This window comes from Protopterus annectens, chromosome 3.part0, assembly GCF_019279795.1.
Source record: "Protopterus annectens isolate FY-2018-M chromosome 3.part0, PAN1.0, whole genome shotgun sequence".
Taxonomy (NCBI): domain Eukaryota; kingdom Metazoa; phylum Chordata; order Ceratodontiformes; family Protopteridae; genus Protopterus; species Protopterus annectens.
This window is the reverse complement of record NC_056731.1, coordinates 1,998,965,961-1,998,987,977: the sequence shown is the minus strand read 5'-3', so window position 1 is coordinate 1,998,987,977 and position 22,017 is coordinate 1,998,965,961. Positions and strand designations below refer to the sequence as shown.

The 22,017-nt window shown below is 44.1% G+C and overlaps 1 protein-coding gene across 1 annotated transcript in view; it reads right to left on the bottom strand.

Annotated features, from left to right (window-relative positions):
• LOC122797240 (islet cell autoantigen 1-like) overlaps positions 1 to 22,017 on the bottom strand; it is a 472,425-nt gene that overhangs the window by 86,576 nt on the left and 363,832 nt on the right. Inside the window, exon 4 of the mRNA XM_044066089.1 lies at positions 11,223 to 11,295. Within this exon, the coding sequence (XP_043922024.1) occupies positions 11,223 to 11,295 (73 nt within the window). The remainder of the gene's footprint in view (positions 1 to 11,222; positions 11,296 to 22,017) is intronic.

Genomic DNA, 22,017 nt, shown 5'->3' with positions numbered 1-22,017 from the left:
AAAACCTCTTCCATTTTTCTGCGTACACTTTCCTTGTACTAGGTCTTCTAGCTTCCATAATCACATTTAAAACTTGTTGAGGAAGTTGAGACCTGCTGTGTTTCAACACAGAATATGCCAAGCTGTTAGATGAAGTGAGTGAAGCTTGACATTGAGCAGATGACCGTCCTTCTGAGATAACAGATGTGGAATCAAAGGTAAAGGCCATGGAGGCTTCCTTACCAGACTCCTTAGTAGTGGGTACCAGTGTTGCGAGGCCAATCTGGAGCTATTAAAATCATCCTTGGCTTGTCTTGTTTGACCTTTAAGAGCACCTTTGGAAGAAGAGGCAGAGGTGGAAAGGCATACACATGAAGATTTTTCCAACTGAAAGAAAGAGCATCCACTTTCCAAGCTGTGTGATGAAACCCCTTTGTGCAAAACTTTGGCAGCTGGTGGTTTAGTGGAGAAGCGAACAGATCTATGTCTGGAGTTCCCCATGACACTGTCAATTTCTGAAATACATGAAGATCCAGTTTCCACTCGTGGGGATCCATGATTTGTCTGCTTAACACATCTGCTAAGGAGTTCTGTGCTCGGCAGAAACCTTGCCTGAAGAGTTAGTTGCAAGCTGAGCGCAGTCTCCCATAAAATCATTGCTTGCCTGCATAGAGGATAAGAATGTGTTCCCCTTGTTTGTTGATGTACCACATGACAGTTGTGTTGTCTGTTAGAATCAACACCTGCCCTGGAAGAAGTAACTCCTTGAAAGCCATTAACGCAAACTGGACTGCTAACATCTCCTTCATGTTGATATGTAGATGCTGTAGTCTGGCAGGCCACTTGTCTTGTATCCACTTTCCATTTAGATGAGCTCCCAAGCAATGTCCGAGGCATCTGTCGTTAAAATCTGACTCGCCTCTGGCGGGTCACAGAGAGTCCCTTGTTTAGGTGACATTCCTGAGCCCACCACAAAAATTCTTTTTGAAGGCAAGGTATTATTTGAATGACAGTGTCCAAATCCTGGCAGTGCTGTGTCCATACATTTTTAAGATACCATTGCAGCTTCCTCATATGCAGTTTGGCATTGGGAAGCACCAGAATACAAGATGCCATGAACCCTAATGCTTGAAGGACTGTCCTTGCAGTCAGCACGGACTGATGAGATAGTTGATGGAAGTAAAGTGATAGACTCTTTTGTTTGTCCGGGGTTAAAAAGGCCATCTGGGCTGCTGTATTCAGTCTCACACCCAGAAAGCACATGTCTTGAGAGGGTACTAGACTGGACTTTATTTCGTTCACAGAATACCCTAGGCATCTTAGCACTGCTATAACATATTCCAGATGCTGTAGAAGGTCTTCCTTTTCTTGAGCCAGAATCAGGCAGTCGTCCAAGTAAGGATAGATTTGAATTCCTTTTAGCCTGAAGTAAGCTATCACTGGAGCCAGAACCTTTGTGAATACTCTGGGCGCAGTAGATAAGCCAAAGGGCAATGCAGAGAACTGATAATGAGAATTTCCAGCTCGAAACGCAGATACTTCCTGCAACTTAGTCTTATAGGCACATGAAGGTAAGCTTCCTTGAGATCTAAAGTTACCATCCAGTGATCTTTGCCCAGCAGAGGTAAAAGCTGTTGTAACGTCAACATCTTGAACTTTGGAATGTCCAGATAAGTGTTGAGGATAGATAAATCCAAAATTGGTCTCCACGTGTTCCCCTTCTTTGGTACTAGGAACAGGCGAGAATAAAATCCTAGGCCCCTTTCTGATACAGGGACTGGCTGAATGGCCCCTATTTGGAGTAACAGAGAAATTTGCTTGTGAGCCTCTTTCCTTTGTGGAGGAGGAACGTCTGGCATGCCTTTGAAAGGGGCAATGTATGGAAATAAAACCTGTAACCGTGGTGAATGATATCCAACACCCATCTGTCTTGAGTGATTAAATCCCAATTTTCTTTGAAAAGAGACAGTCTTCCTCCCAAAGGAGCTGCCAGACGAGAATCTACTGGCAGCTGAAAAGGCAGGTCATTGGGTCTGTTTACGAAAGGACTGACCCCTGCCCTCACCAGAAGTCTGAGCAGGTGAACTCCCTGTTCTAGGCCTAAAAGAACCTTGAGCTCTGCCCCTACCACGTCTAGACCTACCCCTAGACTGGGAATCATAAGCAGGATATGTCCATCCCTTAGTAGGCCAATTTCTACTAAACTTGGTGGCTGCACCTGCAAAAATCTTTAACAGTTTGCATAGACTTAGCTTTGTCCTCCATTTTCTTTAAAACTGCTTCCACAGGCGAGCCAAACAACACATCAGACTGTAAAGGAGCATCCAAAATCCTTGTCTTAACATGCTCAGCTAAATTCTGATCCCTCAACCAGGCATGCCTGCGAAGAACAGAACTAGTGGCAGCCACCCTCGAGGAGGCCTGTACAGCATCAAAACCACATTGCAAAGAATGCTTACCCACTTGTTCAGACACATGAACTAAATCCAGCAACTCTTTACACTCAATACCTTCCGCCAAAGCATCCACCTTAGATTTCAGTTGTGAAAGGAGATAATTTTGATATTTTAGCATGTGGAACTGACAATTCAACGCCCTCATGGCTAAAGTGGAAGAAGTATATACTTTCTTTCCCCATCTATCCAAAGCCCTTGCCTCTTTATCAGTGGGAACAGGGTTTTTAACCACAGAGGCCTTAACACCTTTAGGTCCCTGAGAAACAGTTTCGGGTCTGCCCTAGGACTCTTAAAAAGATACTTATGAGCTTCAGGCACCCTATAGTACCTATCAGGTTTAACAGGAGCAGGAGGCAAAGAATCAGGGTTCAGGGAAGACTCTGCAAAAACATCTTCCACCACATTCAACACAGGAGGTATAGCTAAGGGCCTATGCTGGGGTAAAACAAGAATTCCCTAAGCCTTTTCCTGGAATCAGAGTAATCCTGGCCTTCCCATTTAAAGTGCTCCCTCATGGAATGCAGAGTCTCTGAAAATGAGAAATCCTCAGGAGGAGAAGCTGTAGGAGTGGAATCATCCCCATCAGAATCAGAATAAGGAGGGTACTCCTGCAAATCTTCCAGAAGACTCAGAAGCCTCTGAACACTGTTCAAAACTATCAAACTCAGGTTCCACCCTAGGCCTCTTATCAGGAGGGGCAGAGAACCTCTAATCATAGTAATCAAATCTTCTGCCATTTTAAGCATATGTTTCTTAGGCACAGAACCTGAAGTGCTAGGAGAAGCCCCACTGAAGCTAAACTTGGCCTACCTCTCAAAGAAGTTTTGGAAACAGAAGGAGAGGCTCTAACTCCCTTGGGAAGAGAGGGAAGAACAGTTACCTGAGAAGCCCCTCAGCCTGGCCTACCTCCTGAGAAGGCACATCCTGTAACAGTAAAGTCTCTGCCTGAGACTCCAAAGAAACTCCTGGCAAAACCTCTGGCTCCACTGAGCCTTCTAAAGAACCGACGTCCGGGACTGCCGGTTCATCAACCCTAGGCTTCGCTGTTTTGTCCTTGCGCTTCTTGGACGAAGCGGCGTCGGAGCATCCGACGGCATTTTATAATTGCAACGCTTCCCAAACACTAACCTGGCACAGTCTAACCTTCTCTTAATAGTGCGTTTGTTAAACCTAGCACAAGAGCGGCATCCAACAACGTCGTGCTCAGGCCCTAAACAAGGTATACACAAGGTATGGTAATCCCTATGAGGTATCTGTTTCCCACAAGAAATACAGTTATTCACTTTTTCTGACATCCGGTTAAATACTGAGGCAAGAAAAAACAAAAATGTTCCCCAACGGGGTACTTAGCCAACTCTGATTCGGTCTGAAACTCCGACTTCAGAAAATTTCAGAACGCCAACCTGCACTCGCAAAACTGCTTCTGCATCGGACCATGCGGCAAAAAAGACTGAGGATATGACGTCGGTCATGCGCATTAGTACCCTGACGTACTGACGTCAGTCTAATGCGCCCTGACCGACGTCAGCCATATACTCTGGTATTCGGGCCGACTGGACAGCGGACTACCCAATAGTTAGGACTGCAGCAATGTGGAACGAAGAACATCATCAGGAGAATCCTCGGAAGAGGGGGAAATTCCCAATGGGGAAACCTGAGGCGGAGGATCTCTGGGTCCTGTAGCAAGAGAAGTGGCAGAGATGTCAACAGGTACAATAGAGGGAGGAGCTACGGGAAGAGACTGCTGACTGATACCAGTGGCCAGTACACTCTTCATCACCTCGAATGCTCCCCTCCCAGGCAGGTCCGAGAGACCCGCTCCAAGAGCTAGGAACCCAGGGGCCACCGAAGGGAAGTCTCCGAGGCAGATGTCGGAGCCGAGCTCACCAAGGCCGAGGCTCCAAGGAAGAGCGGGCTCGGACAAGGGTCCGATGCCACTCACCCCTCGGAGGAGACCATGGAAGCCCGACCACGAATCCCTCTAAGGAAGAGGAGATAAGAGTAGGGGCTGAAGGAACAGAAGGGGGTATCCGTCCTCCAGCCGTAGCAGTAACCATGCCCGAAGACTCCAACTCCAAGCTCTGGGGTAGAGTTGAAGGAGGAACTGTAATGGGGTGTGGACCAACAGTCGTCTGCTGAGACGGACTGTGTAACATTTGGGCCAGTACCTGTGACTTGAGCAATCTACTGACCACTCTCTCTAGGTCATGGTCTGACAACCTGGATGACCTTGAAGATCGGCTCCGATGGCTCCGTTCCGATAGAAGAGGCGAGGCGGGAAAGTATCGGCTCCAAGGAAGGAGACCTCGACCTCTTCCTGGAATGGGTCAGCGGAGCCGATAATACTGATCCTGTCGGCACCGATTTCTCGGAGCCGGCAGAACGCCTCGATGTATCGGCTCCAGCCGGAGCCGATACAGCCACCAGAGTAACGGAGCCGATCGGGCCGACACCGATGCCTGAGCCACATGGGTGGCGGAGCCGATCGGAGCCGACACCGATGCCGTCTGCGTGGGTGTCGGAGCCGGTCGGAACCGACACCACAGTGGTCAAAGCAGATTCGCACCGATAGCCATCGGCGCCAAAGCTTAGTGGATCAGAATCGGCTCCAGCGGAGCCGATCTCGACTCTATACGAGTCGGAGCCGAGGCCACAGGCTTAGAAACAGAAGCCTGGGTCTTGGCAGATTTAGTTGATTTTGTGGGGCCGACTTAGCGGAGAGCCCTCCGGCTTAAGAAGACCCCTGAGAATCAACTTATTCCTTCTCTCCTGCAGGACTCTCTGGCTGAAGGAGTGACAAACAGCACAGGAGTCCTGCAGGTGAAGAGGGCCTAAACAGTACAGGCAAGAAGTGTGACCGTCTGTCAGAGACATCTTCTGACAGCACGAGTCACACTTCTTAAAACCTGAAACCCTCTCTTTAGACATGGTGCCTAACAAAACACACACACACCAGTCCAATTAAATTAAATTAATACCAAAAAGGTATTTAGTAAAAAATACCAACAAACACACCCTAACAGGGGGGGGGGATGGGATAGGGAAATTAACTGACTAAAAAAATTAAAAGAGACAGGGATTTCTGTCAGAAAAAGTTAAATTTAAAGTTAAACTATCAAAACAAATAGTTTTTAACTAAAAAAGGGGCTTAAATGTCACAAATATGAATTACTTACCAGGAGCTGGTAAAGAGAAGACCTCCCAAGCGAAGCGGCAAACGAGATCTGGATACTTCCTGCCTTGCATCATGGGATATGGGGCTGCCTCGAGCTGGTAAAAGGAGTTCTCGAGCTAAAGCAAGTGCCGAGTCGGAGCCGAGGGATCGGCTCCGAACCCATCAAGCAAGAATGAAGGCGAGATTGACAACTTAACATGAATGAGGTTTAAGGGAAAGCAGGAATTCACGAATTTATGTAATGTAGGATTGGTGATCCATCCATCCTCAACCCATTTTCCCATTTTGCACACAGGGTCGGGGTGTCACTTCAACATTAACAATCATCTCAAGCCAAGGTTTACACCTCTGGGTGGCTAGCCCTGCCACAGTAGTTCATCTGTACCACTTACTTGCACACTCACTCGCACCAACAGCCAATTTAGTGAGTCAAAATCCACCTACTGCATGTCTTTGGAATGTGGGAGGAAACCGGATAACTGTCTAAAAATATACGTGATGTATAATGTTTGTAAATGTGAACATGTTAACCTGTTTTTTCTTTTAAGTAAATGTAGGTCTGTCTATGTCTTAAGTGATAATTCAACAAAAATGTTTCAAAAATATAATCTCAATTTCTTACCTAAAATGGGGAAGCTTCTCTCTTTCAAATAATATTTTTGTCTAAATATTTTTTTTATTTTTTCCTCTCTTTACTAATAGGTTCATAGGTAGGTAATAGGCTATCGGCCCAAGGGCCTACATAAGCCTAGTCCGACTAGGTTCCACAGAGCCTGTTTTCAGTGGAGGCCCGGGGAGAAATGCTCCAGATGCACGTCTTTGGAATCCCTGGCTTATGCCACCCAAGAAAGTTATTTTCCTGTGCCACTGTCTAGCAGAGACATAGAAGTGATCCCCGGAGTGCATTTCCTATTTCCCATCCACTCCTCAAGATTTTTCTTGAAGAGTGCTAATGAAGAACTTTGCTTGACATAGATGGGTAGCCTGTTCCAGAGTATGGGAAGTCTCTGGGACAGGAATCTATCCCTCCACCATGTTCTGTTTACTGTGACGAAAAGGTTTAGGTCCCTAGAGCATGTAGCTTAGTGGGATTGGGATTTCTTTAGGTGTAGCATGTCCAACAGCTCTGGGTTTGACATCATTTTATATGTTAGGCAGAGATCACCTCAGAGTAGGCAATATGCTACAGAGTAAATCTGGAGTTTTTTGAGGCGGTCAGTGTAGGGCATTTGTTTGAGGCCAGTAATCCTCTTTGTGAGGTACTTCTGTGGCCTTTCCAGCTGCTGCATATGTCTTGTGAGGTACATTCCATAAGGGGCGTTGTACTCTATAATGGGTCTAATGAGTGTCGAGTAGAAGGGAACAATGACCTCTTTTTTTCTTGGATGAGAACCCTTTTATGATGAGGTATGCCACGTAGAAGGACTTCCTGACTACTGTGGCGATGTGACTATCAAAGGAGAGACTAATCTCCACCTGGGTCCCAAGGTCTAATCACACATTCGGTGTTAAGTAGATTGCTGCCAATGTGGTAGTTCATGGGTACAGAGTTTTTACCAAAGGGGATGACACTGCACTTTTTGGCATTGAGCTTGAGGCCATGGCTCTGACACCATGTATTTGTCTCAGCAAGGCCCTTCTGTAAGATTTCCACATCATTTGGGGACTTGACTATGGCTCCTAGTTTGCAGTCATCTGCAAACTTCATTAGCCAGAGGCCTTTTATGTTAGCCTGCACTTCAGAGAAGTGGATACCACACAGGAGATGTCCCAGGACAGAACCCTGTGGTACTCCACTTGTCACTACTTTGAGGTCAGATTTGGAGTCTGCAACTTTTACAGTGTGGGTTCTGTCAGTGAGCCAGTTGGCAACCCATCTTGTGACGTAGGGATTTATACCTAGTTTAGTGAGTTTAGCTATAATTCCAGAATGGGGGATGGTATTGAAAGCCTTGGCGAGGTCAAGATAGGCTGTGTGAACCACCTTACCCTCATCTACGGCTTTGGTGACTGCCTCAAAGAAGTCGATCTGGTTCAGGAGGCATGATCTGCCTTTCACAAACCCGAACTGGGTGGGATCCAGAGTTTGGAGGTTACCAATGTCTTTGTTTATGAGTTCCATGATGATACGTTCCATGGCCTTGCAGACCAGACTCATCAGGCTAATAGCTCGATAGTTCCCAGGATCAGTGGTGGCTCCCCCTTTGTGGAGTAGGATAACTGTTGCTGTGTGCCATTCAGTGGGCACAAAGCCTGATGCGAGGCTATTATTGAACATGGTGCTTAAGTGGGGAGCCAGTTCGTTCTGAAGTTCGTGTAAAACGCAGCCTGGGATGTTGTCCGGTCCCATGGATGCTGTGTTTTTTGGCTTTAGAGAGTGCAGCTTTTACCTGCGTAGTTGTGATTACAGGGACTCTGCATTCCTCCTGTATAGATATGGGCCCTTTAGGGGGGGGGGTAAAGTTAGCACTGAACCTATCTGCCAGGATGTTGGCAGTATCAGTTGGTTCTGTAATTTTCATGCCTTTGTGCTGTAACTCAGAGCAGATCTGTGTGTTGCCATCGAGATTCTTGACATAGCTATAGAATGCTTTGTGGTTGTCCTTAGAATTAGTGGCGATTTTGTTTTCGTAGCTAGCTTTGGAGGATCTTATAAGGGATCTCAGCTTCTTACTTAGGCTGACCAGGGAGCTCCTCCACTCATGGGATTTTACTCTCTTTTGCAACAGTTTCTTCCTTCTGTTGTACAGTTTGTTTATGGCAGGGGACCACCAGATTGGCTTTCTTTTTTTTGGAGGATAGCATCTTGGTTCTGTTTGGGATAGCACAATCCATGCACTTGTGTAAGTGCTTATACAGTGCATTTGTGTAGGATTCAGCAGTTGTAACTGTATTGTCCATCTGCATGGGTGTCATGAAGTTCACCACTTCTGTCTTAAGAAGCATGAAATTGGCTTTGGAGAAATTTTTTACCGTGGTTTCCTTAATGGGGGGTGGGGGCGGGATGTGGATATCAAGGGTGATTAGCTTATGGTCGGATCGGACCGACGAGGAGTTCACTTCAGGTGTGAAACACCGGTAACTCATGTTGGTAATGATTAGGTCTAGGATATTGTTGCCCCTGGTGGGGGTGTGGATAAGTTGATCCAGGGCATTAGAGTTTATGAATTCCAGAAAGCGTTGAGCTAAGGAGTTGGTACATGAGTAGTTTTCCCAGTTAATGGTGGGGTAGTTGAAGTCGCCCATTATTAGGGAGTTTGGTTGAACCCTAATATTTTCCAGTACATCAAGAAAAGAGGAGTGGGAATCCTGGAGCATCGTGGAGGATCTGTAGCAAGCTACAATTTGGATTGCAGTTTTGCCCAGAGTTAGTTGCACTTGGATAACCTCGGATGCATTATGCTGAGCAACTAGCCTGGAGGTGTGGATATCCTTAATGAATATAGACACACCTCCGCCTTTGGTGTTTGGGTCCAGGTTACATGGCCGAAAAGTGTGGTATGAGTTATAGCCTGGTAGTGCAGGATTGCTCTCTGGAGCCTTGAACCAGGTCTAAGTCACTGCACAGATATCGATGTTCTCCATTTTAAGGAGTACCTCGAGTGAGTGCACTTTGAGATTTAGACTTCTAGCATTGAGTAGCATTACCCTCAGTTTTTGCTTGCCTGTTCCTGTTACGGTGGTGAATTTGTTATTTGAACCTTGCCTAAAAATGGCACTATGGGGGCAGCAAGAGCCTTAGCCAGTATCCGGAATCCCAGGGGCGACAGGTGCAGGCCATCTCTGGCAAAGCATCGTGGTCTGTCAACCATGTCATCCCAAGCAGACAGATACTGGATCCCCTCAGAATGACATCAGAAGCTTAGCCAATTGTTCAAGTCAATCATTTTGTCCTTGTACTGCGGTATCATTCGGGGCAATGGCAGAATGCTACTCAGGGCTAGGGTCATACCTGCCTGGGCTACAAGATCCGAGAGCTGTTCCATGTCTCTTTTCATGTAGTCCAGGGAGGTATGTCTCAGGTCATTCACACCAACATGGACAATGACAGAGTCATATTTGTACTTGTTGTGGAGTGATCTGAGTGCGTGGGTTATGCTTTCAGAATTTTTTTTTTTGCTTTTTATATGTCATTTTCCTTCTTCCATTGTTCGTTCAAGTATGTATTTTTAAACTTTTCTTTGTACAGCATTCACCACTTTGTCCAACTGATGTAAAATGGCTTCACTGTCACATGATCTTCCCACAATTTCCCTCAAAGACATTCCATTCTGTAAATTTCTTTTCAATCCTTTTCCTTTTATTTTCTTTCTCTCCTGTTATTGCCCATACAGCCTATTTTTTCATGTCCTCTGTAAACATATAGTTAATCTTTGTTTTTATAGGTATATTTGCTCCATTTACCTATTTTAATCTCCCATTATTTACAACCTGTCTCAACATTTTTACATTTTGTGCTATTTTCCCTTTCTCCTTTCTTAAATTACGGATAGTAATATCTCTGCTGTGGTGGATGAGCAAAACATAATTTTGAGTTTCCTCAAACATTTTTTCTGTAATTTACATTTGTATACACATACACCAATACTACTATTCTAACCCTTCTGCCTCTTTCTTACATCGCACACAAAAACTCTCCCTGCAACCACCACCACATTATCCAACATTTCAATCTCTTCATTTGTGTAATATTGCAAATACCTGCATACTCCACACCACTTTGTTTTCACATCATCTCAAATTACGCACTTTTCCTTTACCTGTACATCTTATATCTGGTAAACAAATTACCTCCGCATCTATTTTTTACCACCGTTCTTTTTCTAATATCACTTTTCCCGCTATTCACATTCAGTGATGTCATGCATACGTTAACCTTTCCCCCCTTTTTAGCATTTTTCAGTTCATATTTTGGCCTCCTTTTCTCTCTCCTCTGCACCCCTCCCTCATTAGAACCTTCCACCTTTTTTCTGACTTGGAGCTTACATCTCCATCTTCCTCCTTTGTTTCAAATACCCAAAATCATGTGTGTGTAGTGTTTCTTTTTCATTTATTAGTTTCTGGACTTCAGCATCTTTTCTTCTATACGGTTTACCTTGAAGTTCCTCACCCCCATCCCCACCCTATCCTTTTCATTCTCTTCACCCTTTATTGCTTAAAAACCTTTCCTCCTCACTTTCACATTTCCTAGAACATGCTTTACAGGGGGGGGGGGGGGGTTTCCTGGAATGTCCAACTCCCCATCTTGCCTACACCTTGTTTTTGTACAATCCTGGATTAAATGTGATTTCTCCCCACAAAAAAAAAAAAACAAAAAAACATGCTTTTCGCTGCTCTAGCAACACCCCCCCCATTACTATCACATTATACACATTCTGCAACTTTTTTTTTTTTTTTTTTAATTTTCAGTGTTTAAAGATGCACACGCTTTCCATCCCCAGGCCATACTTTTTGTCATCCAGAAATATTTTAATATCATGAACATCCTGACATATATGTGGTGCTTAATGTAAACAAAATGATAATCTGTTTAAACATAAACTAAACTGATGGAAGAAAGAATGAATGAAACCAACATTTAAGCTTTTACAGTAAGACAACAAAATACTTACAGCAAATTCTTTTCTGGTAAAGCTCAATAACTTTAAGCAGCTCCATACATGTTCTCTGGATTGAATGAAATACCTGCAATTTATAAGAGGAGGAAATAAGGAAATTATGTCCAGATGACGAAGAACACACACAAAGCAAAATTCTTAACAAATAGGAAACAGCATTAATATTTCACACTCATGTCTATGTAACCTTTCGAGAAAAAAAGGTATTTTATCAATTATTAAAATTCTATATTTAGTAACAGATATTCTAACGGGTGGCCACGGTGGTGCAGCAGTTAGCATTGCCGCCTCACAGCAAGAGGTTTTCCGGTTCGATTCTCAGCTGGGGTGTCTTCTGTATGGAGTCTGCATGTCCTCCCTGTGGTCGCGTGGGTTTCCTCCGGGTGCTCCAGTTTCCTCCCACATCCCAAAGACATGCAGTAGGTGGATTGGACACTCTAAATTAGCCCTATGTGTGAGTGTGTGCATGTGTGTGCCTCCTGTGGAAGGTTGGGCGTCGGGCTGGCAACTCGACACTGTAAAACTCCACTGTTAATCATGAGCGGACAGATGATCCGCTGTGGTGACCCCTAACCGGGAAAAGCCGAAAGAAGAAGAAGAAAGAAGTAACAGATATTCTAACAAAGTGTGTTACGGTAGTTTAAGGAAGGCAGATTTACAAGCACTTCAGAAGTTGTGTGACTGGTATAGCACATAGCCTGCAATTCCATAATCATGGTCTTTTCTTGTGTAACTTGTAGAACGTGTTTTTTTTTTATTTTGTCTCCTCCCACATCATGTTACCACACAGCTTCCTTGACCCCTACTGGGTTGCATGTTTCTCCTCTCCTTTACAATGACAGCCAAGGATCACAGCTGTCATCTTGCAGGAGGTGGGAGGTTTTTGTATACTCTCTACCATCTCCCAGCATGGCAGCCTGACAGGCACACCTCTGAAGCCAGACATGCAATGTTAGCCTACTGGGTAATGCATTTATACTTCCACAAGTATCATTATCCAATTACAGTACATGTGCTATTTAGGAGGTTAGAGGGTTCATCCTGGTCTTTTGTGCTGTGCATTATGATGTTAGTCTCCTGACAGATGAAAGCACTGCAGAGAAATGAGTTGCCATCCTTTTTCCAGTAAATGCAGGCTGGCTTTGGTTGGGTATGTTCCGTCCTATCACCCAACTTTTACTGGCTCTTCCAGCACATGGACTGAGCTATTTGCACTATAAAAATTCACGTAAGCTTAGGAGCACTACTGAAAAGCACTGGAAAAGAACATCTGATTTGCCTTCGAAAGCTAGGACAAATTCTGAAGTTCACGCCTACCTTTAATTCAACACAAGAAATTCAAATTCACCACAAGGACAGACTATGAAAAGACATCACAGCAATCACTTTATGTTGCTAATATAGCAATTAAACATGGGCTGATTAAATAAATGAATTGTGCGAGTTGTGCTCTGAAAAGCACCCATGTAACATGGCTATGAAAAGTGGAGGGCAGTTCTAAGTTTCTTCTATGTCATTTTTGGCAAAACAAATATGATCTCGTAGATCTTTGAAGACATTATGGAAATTAAAAGAAAAGCAGCCAAACAGGAATTTTTGCAGCTACTCACACAAAGCATGTCACAATAATACTGCCAGGACTCATAACATGGGTCTGACATCCATGGACAGGAAGCAAACATCTCTTGGTGCCAGGAAGGATGTCCAGGAAAGCATTTGACTAGAATGGCGATACTAGAAATTAAGAGCAAATAAAATACAGTTGTGTAAAATCTTACCGTAACAGCAGATGTCCTTCTCTTCACTGTTGCAGTATTCTTTACTAAAGGGACTCCCTGCCAGTGGACCAAAACTTTAGGTTTTCAAAGATGTCGTACTTCACACGCATGGTTCCCGCTCGTGGCATAGGGCATAAAGGTAATGTATGGACGTACAGATCTCAGAAATGAACAGCCCCAGTAGGAACAACAGTACATGGAAATAGGAGGAACATGTACATCCAGGAGGAGAAAAAAAGAAAGTACAGAAAAGGGTAAAGAAGCACACACTGCAACAGTGAAGACAACATTTACTGTTATAGTAAGAGTTTACACGGCTGTACTATGTTCTTCCATATCACTGTTGCAGTAGACTTTACTAAAGGGAGAGTACAAAAGCTCAACAGGAAACTTGGGAGGAAGAAAGGCCGGAAGTGTCCTCAAGAAAACTATGCAGGTTAGCTCTGGGAAAGCCAGCTCTCGCTCAGTAAACATCTAATTTGTAATGCTTAGTAAAAGTACAGACAGGTACAAGTAGCAGCCTCAAGGATGGAATTGGTATCCAAGCCTTTGGAAAAAGCACCACAGGAAGCCATAGCCTGGTAGAATGAGTCTTTACAGAAGCAGAAAGGCTTTCTCCCATGAAAGAAGTAACAAAAAAAAAATTGGCCTTTGACATCCATGACAAAATGGTTTGCTTAGAAACAGCCAAACCTAGAGATCTGGGATGAAAAGAAATAAACAGTTCAGACTTATGAATGGCCTTAGTCTTATCCAAATAATATCAGAGTGGTCTATGCAAATCCAAGGTGTGAATTACCTTCTCATTAGCAGACTGAGGTGAAGGAAAAAGAAGGGCAAATTAATAGACTGATTAAGAGACAATTCATTAACCACCTTGAGCATGATTAGTACGAAGAGACAGTGTTGGAGCCATGCTGACTTTAGGAACCACTGTAGCATTCTCATATGGAGCCTGGTTAGTAGCAGCATAGGAATGGTGAAGTCATGAATCCTAGAGCCCTTAGAAATTCAGTGGCTGCAACTGAGACTCGAAGAAGGGAATGAAAAAAGGCAATTGGAGAAAGAGCCTTGGGTGGGGGCAGGAAAGCCAGCATAGGAATGGTCTGGAGCCTGTGACCGAGAAATACGTGACTCTGAGAAGAAGTCAGGATTGATTTCTGGAAATTTATTGCAAACCCTAAGCTTTGCAAGAGGCAAATAGTGGAGATGCTGAAGCAAGACCTCAGGAGAGGAAGCCTGAATGAACAGATTGTCTAGCTATGGAAAGACTTACATCTCTCTCTTTCTGCAAAATGCAACCATAGGAGAGAGAGGTATTCGGTGAAAACCCTAAATCCCTTCCCCTCTTGGGAAGTGGGAATTGCATGAACGGTGCCTTGGAATCCAGAAAGGCAGCTGTTCCTGAGGAGGTTGAGGAATGCCCAGAAAAGGAGGAAGGGATTTCTACGCCATTAAGTATCCCTGGCGGATGATGGACAGAACCCAAGAATCTTGAGTGATCCTTAACCAACTGGGAAGAAACAGGTAAAGACAAAGAGGTAATGGGACCTGACTTAGGATGGGGGGAAGCAAATAGTCAGATAGAACCTGGCTTGTCTTGAAAAGGAGGTTTCTGAGCAATGGGAGTCTGAGAGGACTTAGCAGGAGGAACCTACCTAGAACTCTTCTTACTAAGCAGACTTAGAGGGATAATTCCTCTGAAATTTAGGAATAGGAAAAACAAAAATATGTTTTAATTCCTGCAAGGCCTTGCTCAGCAGCTGCAGAACCAAACAGGTTTTTATTATTAAGAGGACCATCCAACAATTTGTTTATGGTGTACCCCAGTGAGGTTAGCAGTTTCTTTACAAATGCCAGATGATTTAATAGTATGTCCTGTCTTACTGCCAGAATTAGAAAATCGTCTATGTATGGGTATATTTGGATATTTCTTTGCCTGCAAAATGCAATGACTGGAGCTAGGCATTTTGTGAATACCCTGGGCACAGTAGATCAGCCAAAGGACAGTGCATTACAATGTGCAGGTAAGCTTCCTTTAAATCCAATGTTGCTAACCAGACATTTTTGCCCAGCATGGGAAGCAGCTAATGAAGAGTTAGCATTTTGAATTTTGGAATTACCAAAAATGTGTTTAGGATAGATATGTCCAGGATAGGATGCCAGGAGTTGTCTTTTCTGTGTACCAGGAAAAGACTGGAGTAAAAACCTTGTCCCCATGTTCTTCGTGTTTCACTGTTGCAGTGATTACATTTGGGGTTATCTGCTGGCAGGTTGCCCTCAGTTGGCCTGAATTCCAAAGTCTTGGGTGCTGCGTCGGTTGCTGTCTTCTCTTCCATGACGTCAGGTTGTCAGGGGTATAAAACATGCAGCCAACGCCATTTTCTTTAGTCTTTCTTGCTGGGTGGTGCCCAAAGCAGAAGCATTTCGCAAGTGCCGGTCGGCCGACTACTGAAATATTCAAGTTTGAGTTTCAGAACCGAAGTCTTCACTAAAGCTAAGTACCCCATTGGGGAAACTTTTTTCTTGCTTTTTACCGATGTCAGAAAAAGTTAATAATTGTATTACTTGTGAGAAGCAAATACTGCATAAGAATTTCCATTTATACTGTATTCCTTGCCTAGGCCCTTATCACAATGTGCCTGGCTGTCGGTTTTGTGCTAGATTTAACCAACGCACTATTAAGCGTCAGTATATTTTTGCATCAAAGTATTTTGAAAACAGATTTAGCTACCCAGAAATGTCGTCGGATAGCAATCCGACTACCGGAGTACATAAAAAACGCAAAGAAAAGGACAGAGAAAGGCAGTCGAGATCCAAAACAGACGACAAAGCTTCTCCTAAGCCAGTCGCCGGTTCGCCAGTACTCAGTGAGGTGCTTTTGCAGCCCCTAATACCCGCTACCTTCGAGTCGCAGGCCTCTACCGACACCCATGTGGAGTCCGGCATGCCGCTAGATACTCAAGGTATTGGACCGATGGATGGATCTCCCTCGGATGAGTCCGGAGCCGCTGAGCAGGCACCGGCTTCTGATGGTGTATTAAGACCTCAACATTTATACATCAAACAAACAGCAGCTGCAAAACCAAAGTCAAATGCAACTTCTAAAACTAAAAAAAACGACGCATGAGCCACGTGCACAGGCCTCTATGCCTAAAAAACAGATGATCAAAATGGCTGAAGACCTTGTTACCTTGATCAGGGGTACCCATCCCCCTCCAGATAAGAAGCCTAGACAAGACACTGATTATGAATCTTCAGATCAGGTTTCTACTACTTCTGATTCCTCTTCTGATCAGGAATTATCTATACCTCCCTATGCGGATTCTGATGCTGAGGAGTCTATTCCATCTGCATCTCCTCCAGAGGATTATTCATTTGGAGAAACCTTGCATACTTTGAGGGAGCATTTTAACTGGGAGAGTCAAGACTTCTCAGAATCAAAAAAGAGGCTCAGGGATTTCCTTCTTCTCCCTCAGCACAAGCCTTTAGCCATTCCCCCTGTTTTAGACATTGTGGATGATGTGTTTTCAGAGTCAAGCTTGACGCCTGACTCCCTACCTCCGGCTCCCAGTAAGCCTGACAGATACTACAGGGTCCCTGACTCACATAATTTTTTATTTAGAAACCCTGCTGCTGATCCTGAAACTATTTCACAGGGTCCAAAGGGAGTTAAGGCCTCAACAGCAAAAAATCCTACCCCCTCTGACAGATATTCAAGGGCACTAGACAGATGGGGAAAAAAAGGTTTATACATCTGCAACTGTGGCAGTCAGGGCCTTAAACTGTCAATTTCATATGCTTAAGTACCAACAACATGTTATGGGATTGCTGAAACAGAAAATTATGTTGATTTTGGAATGTGCAGAAAATAAAGAATTGCAGGAATTACTGCATGTAGCTGAACAAGTTGGAAAGCATACTTTGCAATGTGGTTTTGATTCCTTAGAGGCCTCCTGCAGGGACGCAGTTACTGGATCTGTGATTAGGAGGCATGCCTGGTTAAAGGAACAAAATTTGCCTGATCATGTTAAAGCTAAATTGCTAGATGCACCTTTACAGCATGAGTCTCTGTTTGGTATTAAGGCAGAAGAGGTTTTAAAGAAAATGGAGGACAAAGCTAAGTCTATGCAAACTGTTAAAGACTTCTTACAAGTGCAGCCACCAAGATTCAGGAGACACTGGCCTACAAAAAATTGGTCCTTTCCTGTGTCAGACAGAGCTCAAAGGGGCAAATCCAGGCGCCCAAAGGGTTCCAGATACCAGGCGCAAGATTCATACAGGTCAAAGCAATGGGGCACATCTACCTCCAAATCAGGGGGAGATGAAGCACAAACCTACAGAAAACAGTCCCAATGACTTTCCTCTGCCTACACCAAGCACTTATCTTTTGACAGCACCCTTAGGGGGAAAATTAGCACTTTTTGCTCAAAACTGGCAGTTAATAACCCAGGACAAGTGGGTTCTAAACATAGTATCACATGGATACATATTCCATTTCCACACTCTGCCAATGTCAAATGGTTGGCCAGATCTGACCAAACATCAATGGGCAGAGGCACAGAAAGAGGTTACGTCCTGTCCCTCATGGATATGGAGGCCATTCAACCAGTACCAAAACTGGAAAAAGGACAAGGTTTTTACTCAAGACTGTTCTTGGTACCCAGAAAGGACACGGCCTGGCAGCCAATATTGGATTTATCAATTCTGAACCCATACCTGGACATTCCAAAATTCAAAATGCTGACTTTACAGCAGCTTTTGCCCATGCTGGGCAAGAATGCTTGGCTGGTGACATTAGACCTAAAAGAGGCATACCTGCATGTCCCAATAAGACAATCGCGCAGAAGATATCTCAGATTCAAGGCTGGCTTACTGCATTACCAATTCTCTGCACTGCCCTTTGGCTTATACATATATACATATATTTATTGTTACCTTTTTGGGGGCATCTGACATCGTGGGCAAGAAAAACTAAAGAAAATGGCGTCAGCTGCATGTTTTATACCCCTGACGACTTGACGTCATGGAAGAGAAGACAGCAACTGATGCAGGACCCAAGACTTTGGAATTCAGGCTGACTGAGGGCAACCTGCCAGCAGATTACCCCAAATGTAATGACTGCAACAGTGAATACACTCGAACATCTACATTTATGGTAAGTGTACACAACTGTACTATTCTTCTGCTCGAACAGGTTGAATAGCCCTGATACTTAGAAGAGACAGAACCTGCTGTTGAGTCTCTGCCCACTGATATGGGGGTAGGTCTGGCCAACCTTTTGGGGTTGGTAAGGTGTGAAAGTGGAATCTGTATCCTTGGGAAACAATATTTAAAACTCATTTGTCTTGGGTAATGAGTTCCCAGGTTTTGCGTGCAGGGCGATCTTTCCCACTAAAGGTGTGGTCAGTTGAGCAGGGCTTGGAAGGTTTAAGGTTAAGTCATTGTGACACAGTTTACCATAGGGGGGTTTCTTACTACTTCCAGCTTTAAGTGGGAGCCCCCCACTGCTTAGGCCTGTGAGTACCTTGAGACTGTGGTCTAGGTGGTCTGCTGTTCCTGGATTTGGACTGAGAAGTCCTGGAAGAGACAGGAAAGGACCAATTCTTAGAAGGCCAATGCCTACTAAATCTGGGAGGCTGTACTTGCAGGAAATCTTTAACAGTTTGCATAGATTTAGCTTTTTCCTCCATCTTTTTAAGAATTTCTTCTGCTTTGTTGCCAAACAGGCGGTCTTAGTTTAAGGGAGCATCCAGTAATTTGGCTTTAACATGATCTGGCAGAGTTTGCTCCTTAAGCCAAGCATGCCTTCTAAGAACAGACCCAGTAACAGCAGCCCTACAAGATGCCTCTAAGGAGTCAAAGCCACAATGCAAAGTATGTTTACCAACTTGTTCAGCAGAATGCAATAAATCCTGTAATTCTTTATTTTCAGCACAGTCAGGAATCAACATCAATTTATTTTAAGTAATCCAATAAGATGCTGCTGGTACTTTAACATATGAAACTTGCAGTTTAAGGCCCTAATGGCCAAAGTAGCAGAAGTGTACACCTTCTTAGCCCATCTGTCCAGGGCCCTGGAATTTCTCTCAGAGGGGGTAGGATTTTTGGCAATAGTAGCCTTAATGCCTTTGGGTCCCTGTGAAATGGTCTCTGGGTCCGCAGTAGGATTCTTAAAGAGGAACTTTTGAGAATCAGGTACTCTGTAATACCGGTCAGGTTTCCTGGGAGCCAGAGGTGTCTGGGGTCAGGCTAGATTCCAAGAAAGCATCATCTACAATGTCCAGTACAAGGGGGATAGCTAAAGGCCTGTGTTGAGGTAGGAGTAAGAATTCCCTAAGCCTCTTTTTGGAGTCTGAGTAATCCTGGCTTTCCCAGCGGAAATGCTCCCTAAGAGTGTGCAAAGTTTCACCAAAAAAAAAAAATCTTCTGGAGGGGAAGCAGGGCAAATATAGTCCTCTGTATTAGAACCCTCATAGGTAGATAAGGGCAAATCCTGGTCATCAGAAGAAACAGAAATGTCAGAATCCTGATCAGAAGAATCAGAAGGAAAATCAGTTCCAGGTCTCTTAGAGGGAGAAGGGTGGCTTCCCCTAATTAGAGTAATAAGGTCTTAAGCCATTCTTATCACTTGTTTTTTTAGGCATATGGGCCTGACCATGCAGTTTGGACGTTGGTTTTCTAGGCGTGGATCAAGTCTTAGGCCTTGAAGAAAAAGGTGGCGGTGGTTTGATATGCAAGTCAGTAGGCCTGAATACACCCTCAGAAGCCGGTGCCTGCACAGCGGCTCCGGTCCCATCCAAAGTAGAGACGTCCACAGGTTCCATAGACGAAGAAGCATCTCGTGGCATACAGGACTCCTAATGGGTCCCAGTAGAGGCCTGTGAATCTGAAGTACCGGGTATCAGGGGCTGCAAAAGCTCCTCACTGAGTACTGGCGACTAGCTTAACGGAAGTGTCGTCGGCAGCTTTGAACCTATGCGGCCTCTCTCTGTCTTTATCTTTACATTTTTTCAGAATGTCGGTAGTCGGATGGCTTACCGAAGCCATTTCTGGATAATTGAACCGAGTACCGAAATAGTTGGATGCGAAAATGAACCGACAATGAATAGTACGAGGATTGAATAAGGCATAAAACTGACAGCGAGGTACGTCGTGGTCTGGGCCTAAGCAGGGAATTTAGTACGAATGAAAATCTTTATGAGGTATTTACTTTCCACAAGAAATACAATTGTTAATTTTTACTGACATTGGTTTGTTGCAAGAAAAAGGATCCCCAACGTGGTACTTAGCTTTTTAGAAGACTTTGGTTCTGAAACTCGAAAACAAAAATTTCAGGAGTCAGCCGACCGGCACTTGCCAACTGCTTCTGCTTCGGGCACTGCAGGGCAAGAAAGACTGATGTAATGGCGTTGGCTGCATGCTTTATACCCCTGACTACCTGACGTCATGGAAGAAGAGACGGCAACCAACGCAGGACCCATGACATTGATAACCAGGCCGGCTGAGGGCTACCTGCAAGCAGATAACTCCAAATGTAATGAATGCAACAGTGAAACACGAAGAACATCTAGTTCTATCCCTCCCTGAGACAACATGTGTTGAAGGACAGGGGGAATTAGAGGAGTCTGTTCTGAAGGATCAGTAATTACCCCTGGAAAGGAGAAATTTCCTCCTACTGCTATCTGTAACCTTAGTAAATGATCTTCAGAACCCATTTGTCTGAAACTGATGCCCAACAGTGAAGCAGAGATTCAAACTTTCTGGAAGGAAAGGGGACTGCCAGGGTGGGGAAAGGGAGCAAGGTCTCTTAAATAGCCAAACTGACTTGTTGGACTGTCCTTGGTATTGGGGTTCCCTGCGTTATTTTTGTGTTCCCTTGTCATTTCTTCTTCTTAAACATCTGTTTACCATCATCTTGCTGAAATTGTATCTACTTTCTTGCCAAAACTGCATGAGCAGTTAAATAATCCCTTAGAAAATTTGGAAAAGGACGGCTGAAACAACTTAAGAGATTCCCTATATCAGCTTACCCCTCTCATCACACTTTGTGATAACCTCTGCAGCAGGGGAAATCAAAAATCAAATCTCTATCCAGTGATCTCATTTTTCACATCATCTGGGAGGTTCTGAGAACACAGCCAGGCAAACCTCCTTAAAACTGTACTAGTGGCAACAGAAATATCTTCAAGAGTCATACAACCACTTTAAATAAGGTGATATGATCTACACAAAGACATGCGTCTGGAGAGTTTCTCCCAGAGCCTCCAATGAAAATTGGCTTCATTCCAAGTCAGACTTTCGCAGTAAACAAATGTTAGATAAATAAAAAAATAAGAAATGGAAGAAATTAAAACATTTAAAGCATATTTTTCCTCACAAGAAGAAACTGCAGACAAAATATTTTTCATACTTTCACAATTAGTCAGAATAAACCTATGATTCTGACAATTATGAAAATAAAAGTTGCAGAAAAGTACAGTTTTGTACCTACCATAAATGTAGATGTTCGAAGATCCACATTGCTGCAGTCCTTACACTTGGGTAGTCCGCTGTCCTCGGTCAGCCCGAATATCAAAGTATTAGGCTGACGTCGGTCAAGGCGCATAAGACTGACATCAGGACGTCAGGGTACAAATGCGCATGACCGACGTCACATCCTCAGTCTTTTCTTGCCCCAGATGTCAGAAGACCCTAAAAAGAGAGGTCAAAACCAAAAGACAGCAAACAACCAACCAACCACCCTTGCACTAATAATATGTACAATATATACAATATACACAATATTTAAAACCCAACCCACACAACCGCCTCTAACTACAGAGGGGAAGGAGGGAGGGTAAATTGGACTGCAGCAATGTGGATCTTCGAACATCTACATTTATGGTAGGTACAAAACTGTACTATGTTCTTCATCTCACATTGCTGCAGTCCTTACACTTGGGTAGAATCCCAAAGCAGAGGTAAGGGAGGATGGCAAAATTATAAAGCAGCAGGAGCTGCCAAAATGC